The following is an 8,100-nucleotide window of genomic DNA, read 5'->3' as shown; positions in this document are numbered from 1 at the left end:
AAGGGGAGCCTGAGGGTTTCATATGACCAACGACATCATTTAGAAATGACTGAAGACTGCTGAGCAGGGGGCAAAGACAGACGGGTCAGCTGTGGAGTGTGGAATCAATGACCTGATCGACTCAACCTTGTCAACAAAGAATCTGATCACATCATTACAGGCGTCTACAGAGGCATCCATGCTGGCAGACTGAGGCATGTTTCAAATGGAGTTCATGGTGCTGAAAAGAACACGGGGTGTTCGGACTGTTTGTGGCCATGATTTGGGAGAAATGTTTGTTTTTCTGATTTAACGGTGCTCTGATAGTCTTTGCAACGTGTTTTTAGCATGATAAAAGTTTGTCCTTCTTCCATTTACGTTGAGTTTTCCTGCATTCACTGAATAAAGGTTGAAAAAACACTGAAAGCAGAAGCTCACACCATCACCCACAATGCTTTGCTCCTCCGTGCAGACCTGAGTCTGGACTGTGAGCTCCATTTAAGGTGTTCATTTTTAGGGACTGGCTCCAACAACCTGGGTTTGGGTCGTTTTAAAAGGTTGGCTGTTGGTTCTGACCCGTCAGAATATGCTGCAGAGCTAAAACTCTCCAGGAAATTTCGGAACTGTGAGGAAGACACGTCCGGTGATGAAAAACATGACTTGTTGTGGTTCTGGAGGACCAGAACCCTGAGAGCACACAGGATGTTAGAGGGACTCAGCAGCAAGGTAGACCCGGTTCTGCTCACCTCTCTCATGGAACCAAAATGTTTGAGTCTCATCATTTGGATTTTAGGTCAAATCTTTAAAAATGTCCTGCAGAAAACTCTAATCCTCAAAAGGTTCCTCTAAAGAACTGAAAGAACCTTTCTTGTACTACCCATTCGGTTTGTTTCTCAGGTCTTGGTTAGACCGGCTGGGAGTCCGTCCACCGAGGATGAAGACGACGCTGGTCACGGCGCTTGGAGAACACCTGGTCCTGGGTCAGGACCTCAGCTCACCTGCCCTCCTCCATAGGTCGGGTTTCAGACTTCAGCTTGATGAACTCCTTGGCCACTTCGTCAGCGAGCCTCTGGGACAGGATCCGCATCACTGTGGTTCCGGTCTCATCCGTGTGGACGCGTGGGCCCAGAGGACACCAGCACACGCAGCTCTTCCTGTCTGCCACGTCTCGCAGCTGGACCACAGCCACGCCCACCACCCGGTCTGCCCGGCCGAAACAGTAGTCCTTCACCGTCACCTGGAGCTCGTAGCAGTCCGGGGACTCATTACCCAGAAGGCTGTGGGGCACAAGAAAAACCAGTCAGGACTGGAACGCTGAGTCAACATTCACTTCCTGTCAGGCAGGCATCACAACGTTCTCCTCGTTCAGGACGGCTATGACTTTTGGAGACATAGAACTTTATTTACATCAGAATCTTCAGAAACCTTAAGCTCTTTGAAAGTTCATCTGGTCGGGTCTCCTTGTGGTCTCTTCCAATCCTTCTATGTTTTCCATTTTTATCTTTTTTGTCTCCTTAAGCTTCATTTAGCACCAATATGTGTCCTTTATGTCTCACGGGTCTTTTCCCGTTTTGTCTCTGTCAGAGAATTTGTAGTCAAAGGTTATAGATGTTTTTATTATTGTGGCTGAGAACATTCTTCCTGTCTGCTCTGAGAACAAGAAACTCAGTGGTCTCCCAAAAAAATATTATCTCTGCCCATGAACCCTATGTTTGTACTGGGTGAGAAGGCTGCAGCTGCCTTCAAGGACGATTCCTGAACTCTGCTGACCTGATCATGTTGGAAAAGAGAGCAGAGAACGCAGCTCATGGCTAATTTCACTGACTGGTCCCCATGTGTGTACTTTATGTATATTTATGATCTTTATGTGTGTATTTTATGTATATTTATGTTCTTTATGTGAGTACTTCATGTATATTTATTGTCTTTACATGTGTCATTTATGTAAATTTATGGTCTTAATGTGTGTATGTTATGTATAATTATGGTCTTTATGTGTGTCCTTTATGGATATTTATGGTCTTCATGTGAGTACTTAATGTATATTTATGGTCTTTATGTGTGTATTTCATGTATAATTATGGTCTTTATGTGTGTCCTTTATGTATATTTATGGTCTTCATGTGTGTTCTTTATGTAAATTTATGGTCTTTATGTGAGTATTTTATGTATAATTATGGTCTTTATGTGTGTACTTGATGTACATTTATGGTCTTCACGTGTGTACTTTATGTATATTTATGGTCTTCATGTGAGTACTTTATGTATATTTATGGTCTTCATGTGTACATTTTATGTATTTTTATGGTCTTCATGTGGGGATGGCGCCATCTCGTGGGCCTTCCCTGTCTGTGCACCCTTGTGTGTCATTATTCCTGATTATTTGCACCTTCTGTTCTCAGCTGTTTGTAATCACGTCTTGTCTTCTCTGTGTATTTAAGCCTGTCAGTGAGTCTTTTCTTTTGTCTCGTCGTCGTTTTGTAATGTCCTTTCAGCCTGATCTGTTCCTCGTTCCCTGTTTTTGTAAGTTGCTGCCACGTCAGCCCCTTTGATTTATTATTATTATTATTAAAGAGTATTTATTTTTGTAAATCCTTAAGTCCTGACTCTTTCCCTACATTATTGGGTTCACTTCTGCCCTGCTCTGTCGGAAACCCTGACAGTACGACGAGTCCAACCATGAACCCAGCAGGTGAGAGTTTTTTGTCTGGACTCTGTGACACAGTCCAGAGGTATGTGGACTCAGCCACCTCCTGTAACCTGTGGGAAAGGTGGGAGGTCACAAAAAACATGTTAGAAAAATATATTCGTTTCCGTGGACTAATTGACTCTCCTGGTATGGAGGACATTTTGGACGAGGTGCTGGAGGAAGAATGTTGGCTGAAGCCACTCATCCACTGCCAGTCCTAGTCCTCCACCCAAACACCACTCCTCTGTTTCTGAACCAGTCCCGGACTCCCTGATCCTGATTCCTGAGATCCTCGCAGCTGCAGCCCCTGTGGTTGCCTCCTGGCCTACCACAGTCCCTGTAGTTTCCCCATCTCCTGCAGCCTCTGCATTACCCACGCAGTACGAGGATCCAGCCTGTTCTGAACCCACAGACTATCACCACCTTCATGCTCAGCTCCTCTCTCTTGGCCCGGTCCTGGACCTGAACCACATCGCCGCCCACGTCTGAGAGGTCGACGACAGAAGGATTCCAGAGATTCAGGGTGCATTCACAGCAGCCCTGCTTAGTCCGCTTTAATCGAACTCTAGCTCGTTTTCCTAGAAAGTCCGGTTCATTTAGGGAGGTGTGAACGTGCCATCGAACTCTGTCACGGAACAAAAAGGCAAACTCTGGCCCGGGCTAAAACCTAGGTCTCGGTCCGGTAGAAGCGAACTCCAGCGCGGTTCGAGTGCAGTGTAAGGTCGTTTTCACACCAGATAGTCCGGTAGACTCGGTTCGGTTCGGGACCAATATTCATGACCTTTTGTTACATTTGAGCTGGTGCGTTTGCATTCACACTGCAATGTGCAGTCGAGTCAACCAGTTGAACCAACCTGTTGAACCAACCTGTTGAACCAACCTGTTCCCCCGCTTGCCTGAGGGGGCGCTGCACCAAGAACTCTGAAAGAAACTACACAAAAACCTCTGAAGACACGTCGTCTTCTTCTTCTTCTCTTCTTCTTCTTCTGTAAATAAAAATAAAAACAAAGTGGCATCGTTTTAGCAGTTTTAGGAGTTATATTTTGTCATTTTTCAAAAATGGACTCAGCATGAGCAGAAGATGAGACAGAAGACCATGGAGAATATTGTTCTTCACACAAGTCAGCTGACGGCTCCATATAAGAGAAATGTGTGTTTGTTTGTCCTGTGGAGCGGGTCCGGTCTGTTTACATTCACACTGTACTGGAACCACTGGAGTTCTCTTCTACCGGACCCAGACCTAGGTTTTAGCCCGGGCCAGAGTTCACCTTTTTGTTCCGTGACAGAGTTTGATGGCGCGTTCACACCTCCCTAAATGAACTGGACTTTCTAGGAAAACAAGCTGGAGTTGGATTAAAGCGACTAAACAGGGCTGCTGTGAATGCACCCTGAATGTAAACAGACCGGGCCCCGCTCCGCAGGACAAACAAACACGCATTTCTCTGACCTTATATGGAGCCGTCAGCTGACTTGTGTGAAGAACAACATTCTCCGTGGTCTTCTGTCTCTTCTTCTGCTCATGCTGAGTCCATGGTTGAAAAATGACTAAATATAACTCCTAAAACTGCTAAAACTTGATGCCACTTCGTTTTTGTTTTTATTTACAAAAGAAGAAGAAGAAGACGTGTCTTCAGAGGTTTTTGTGTCGTTTCTTTCAGTAGCTCTTGCTGCAGCGCCCCCACAGGCGAGTGGGGGAACAGGTTGGTTCAACAGGTTGACTCGACTGCACATTGCAGTGTGAATGCAAACGCACCAGCTCAAATGTAACAAAAGGTCATGAATATTGGTCCCGAACCGAACCGAGTCTACCGGACTATCTGGTGTGAAAACGACCTTAGTCCCTGAGCCTGCAGCTAACCCTGTTCCTGAACCCGCCGCTGACCTGTCCGCTGAGCTCCTTGCCGCTGACCTGTCCGCTCAGGTCCTCACTCCTGGTCCGTCCGTTGAATTCCTTGCTCCTGGTCCGTCCGCTGAGGTCCTCGCTCCTGGTCTGTCCGCTGAGGTCCTCGCTCCTGCTCCGCCCGCTGAGGTCCTCGCTTCTGCTCTGTCTGACCTGTTCCTGCCTGAACGGCCACCCATCTGAGTGGCCTGTGGGACGACCTCTCGACCACCTGCCTGACCGGCCTTGGACTGATGTATGGTCTCCCAGCCACTTGTCTGTCCTGCTCCTGCCTGACAGGCCCCGGCTTGATGAGTGGTCTCCAGGCCGCCCGCCCAACCTATTCCAGCCTGATGGACAGCCTCCTGGCTGCCTGCCAGACCTGCTCCAACCTGATGGACGGCCTCACGGCCACCCAGACTTTTGTGTTCCCTTGTTTGTGTCTAGTTAGTTCCCTGGTTTTGTTTTTTGTCCGTTTGTTTTTGTGATGTTTTGTCTTGGGCCCTCCATCCTTGCAGTTCCTCCCTCCACCCACCCAAGTATTTTGGGGGGGCTTTTTTTGGGGACGCCAGGGGGCATCCTTGAGGGTGAGTACTGTAGGAATGGTGCCATCTTGTGGGCCTTCCCTGTCTGTGCACCCTTGTGTGTCATTATTCCTGATTATTTGCACCTTCTGTTCTCAGCTGTTTGTAATCACGTCCTGTCTTGTCTGTGTATTTAAGCCTGTCAGTGAGTCTTGTCCTTTGTCTCGTCGCTGTTGGGTATTGTCCTGTCCTGCCAGCCTGATCTGTTCCTTGTTCCCTGTTTTTGTAAGATGCTGCCACATCAGCCCTTTTGATTTATTATTATTATTATTATTATTATTATTATTATTATTATTATTATTATTATTAAAGAGTATTTATTTTTGTAAATCCTTGAGTCCTGACTTTTTCCCTGCATTATTGGGTTCACTCCTGCACTACGTACTTTATGTATATTTATGGTCTTTGTGTGTACTTTATGTATATTTATGGTCTTTGTGTGTACTTTATGTATATTTATGGTCTTCATGTGTACTTTATGCATATTTATGGTCATGCGTACATTTTATGTATATGTATGTAACCTGTCCTGACATGTGACCTTGCCAGTATAAATCCTGGTTAAAAGTCTTCTCCTGCTGAGTGTGCTTCTTTAGAGTAAACAATGTCAGAACGAGAGAATCTCTCCAACGGTCTCCTCAACATGTTTCCATCTTTCAGCTCCGTGTGTCTCTTGGTCTTTAAATATTTTCCCATCTTTAAAACTTTACCTATTTGAGTTTCGGCCGAGTCTTTCAGTGCTCACACCTTCTAGTTTTTAATTTGTTTTCTGCTTGTGCTTCAGATTCAAACTTACAACTGGAAGGTCTCGTTGAATTTTGCCGTCCAGCTGTTGTTTTTGGACTTTGTGGTGAACTTGCGCTTCTTGTCGGCCAGGAATGGACCCACCATGGAGACCTCGATGAACGGCCGGAACATCCCGGATGTTTGCCACTTCATGTCGTTCACGGCGATGACTGCGACGACAAACAGACAGCACAGAACGAACAATGATCAACAGTTTTACATTTGCTGGTGATTTTTACTGAGAACTAAAGTTCAGCACCTAAAGTCCACACCTGACGTATCCACCTCCTGGTGAGGACGAGGCTTCATGCACTCAGTCTTACAACAAGCGTCAGTTTTTGTGTTTGTGGTTCGTGTGAATGTTTTGTCTGTTAGTTCTTTGTATTTCTGCCATGTTCCCGTAGTTTTCCACTGCTTGTCTTCTTCTTCCCAGTCTCTCTCACCTGTTCCCCAGGTGTTGCTCCAGTCCAGTGAAGCTGTCAGGGTCCACGCCACACATCAGAGGAGCATTGCATGCTCTAAACGTCACGTCAGGTTTTATCTTCAGCTCTAGCTGTCGACATTTTTCAGCCATGTCTGTTTGTTTTGTAAAAATAAAGTTGAGCTTGTTTTTCCTGAAGCTTCTTGTGTCAAATCTGTGATCCTGGGATTAACACCTCCTGCCACGTGACAACAGGCCCAACATTTTGGGCTTTACTTCTTTTCATCTGTTACGAGTGTCTCTTCATATACTTCGGCTCTCCTAAACAATTCTCTAACAAACTCTTTTTGAACAAAAACAAAAAACTGGTCTCTTGTCTCATAATAATATTTTAAAGATGAAAAACCCAGTTTCAGTGCACGACAAACAAACGAATCGATGTTACTGTTGTAATAAAATCTGAGCGTCACCTCGGACGTTGACCTTGCGCTCCTTCCCGAGCATCGTGTCGATCTGCAGCACAGCCTCTCCGATCGGCTTCTCCACCCCGGATCCTGTAAAGCACATGTTATTAGACTGTTACCGCTTCAGTGACTGACGTCGAGCATCTTTTGACTTTAAATCAGTTCCATGAACTTTATGAAGAATGGAAGGAAGAAGGCGTACCTCTTTCAGGTCGGACCTTCTCACTGCCTGTGATCCTGACGCCCATCCCATCATGGACTGAAGAAACATTCAGAGGAATTGTAGTTCAACTGCAGCCAGAATGAGAAGACTCCAGCAGGTTTCTGGTCGTGTCTGGACTCACCTTGGGAGTGTTGGGTCATGACGAACGTTTTGATCAGAGCGTCGGTGCTCTGGGTGTACAGCGACAGGGCATAACGTAACGAAGCCAGCTCAGGACTTTTCTCAACAAACGCCTTCTTCAAACCGTTGCCTCCAGCGTGGAAGTATTGCTGAAAGGCAGCAAAGACAATTTAAGAATTTTATATAAAAACAAACAAAAATGAGATTTCTACTCAGTCACACTCATGTTGGAAAAACACGGTGAGAGTTTTTTTGTCCCATCCATTCAGAAAAGACTTTGATTCTTGTTGGAGACGTGGGACAAACAACTCTTGACATATCTTCTAGAACTGTAAAGTTATTTGGAACAGATTTATGGTTTACTGCAGATGGCATTGTGATCTGTGGTGAGAACAGGGAACAGGTGGAAGAGAACTTGGAGAGGTGGAGGTATGCACTTGAAAGAAGAGGACTGAAAGTCAGCCGTAGTAAGACAGAGTCCATGTGTGTGAATGAGAGGGAGGAGGTGGAACAGTGAGACTACAAGGAGCAGAGGTCACAAAGGTGCAGGACTTCAAGGACTTGGGGTCCACTGTCCAGGAACATGGGGAGTGTGGTGAAGAGGTGAAGAAGAGAGTCCAGGCAGGATGGAGTGATGGAGGAACGTTTCAGGAGTGATTTGAGACAAAAGAGTGTCAGCAAAGGTCAAAGGAAAAGTTTGCAAGACAGTGGTGAGACCAGGTATGTTGTATGGTCTGGAGACAGAGACATGGACAAAAAGACAGGAGACAGAACTGGAAGTGTCAGAAATGAAGATGTTGAGGTTCTCCTTAGGAGAGACAAGGATGGAGAAGATCAGGAATGAGATCATCAGAGGTACAGCACAGGTTGAACAACTGGGAGATAAAGTTAGGGAGGACATACTGAGATGGTTTGGACATGTCCAGAGGAGGGACAGTGGTTTGGACATGTCCAG

At 45.9% G+C, this 8,100-nt stretch overlaps 1 protein-coding gene across 1 annotated transcript in view; it reads right to left on the bottom strand.

Moving 5' to 3' along the window:
- Positions 1 to 973: 973 nt before the first annotated feature.
- Positions 974 to 8,100, bottom strand: part of LOC119412961 (protein unc-13 homolog B) — a 141,509-nt gene continuing 134,382 nt past the window's right edge. The window contains exons 29-33 of the mRNA XM_037679971.1: positions 7,147 to 7,294; positions 7,005 to 7,061; positions 6,809 to 6,892; positions 5,928 to 6,087; positions 974 to 1,256 (exon numbers count right to left, since the gene is read on the bottom strand). Of these exons, the coding sequence (XP_037535899.1) occupies positions 974 to 1,256; positions 5,928 to 6,087; positions 6,809 to 6,892; positions 7,005 to 7,061; positions 7,147 to 7,294 (732 nt within the window). The remainder of the gene's footprint in view (positions 1,257 to 5,927; positions 6,088 to 6,808; positions 6,893 to 7,004; positions 7,062 to 7,146; positions 7,295 to 8,100) is intronic.

The sequence above is a fragment of the Nematolebias whitei genome, chromosome 8, assembly GCF_014905685.2.
Source record: "Nematolebias whitei isolate Nwh7 chromosome 8, NemWhi1, whole genome shotgun sequence".
In the NCBI taxonomy this organism is placed as follows: Eukaryota; Metazoa; Chordata; class Actinopteri; order Cyprinodontiformes; family Rivulidae; genus Nematolebias; species Nematolebias whitei.
The sequence above is the reverse complement of the archived record's forward strand: the minus strand, read 5'-3'. Positions and strand labels throughout refer to the sequence as shown.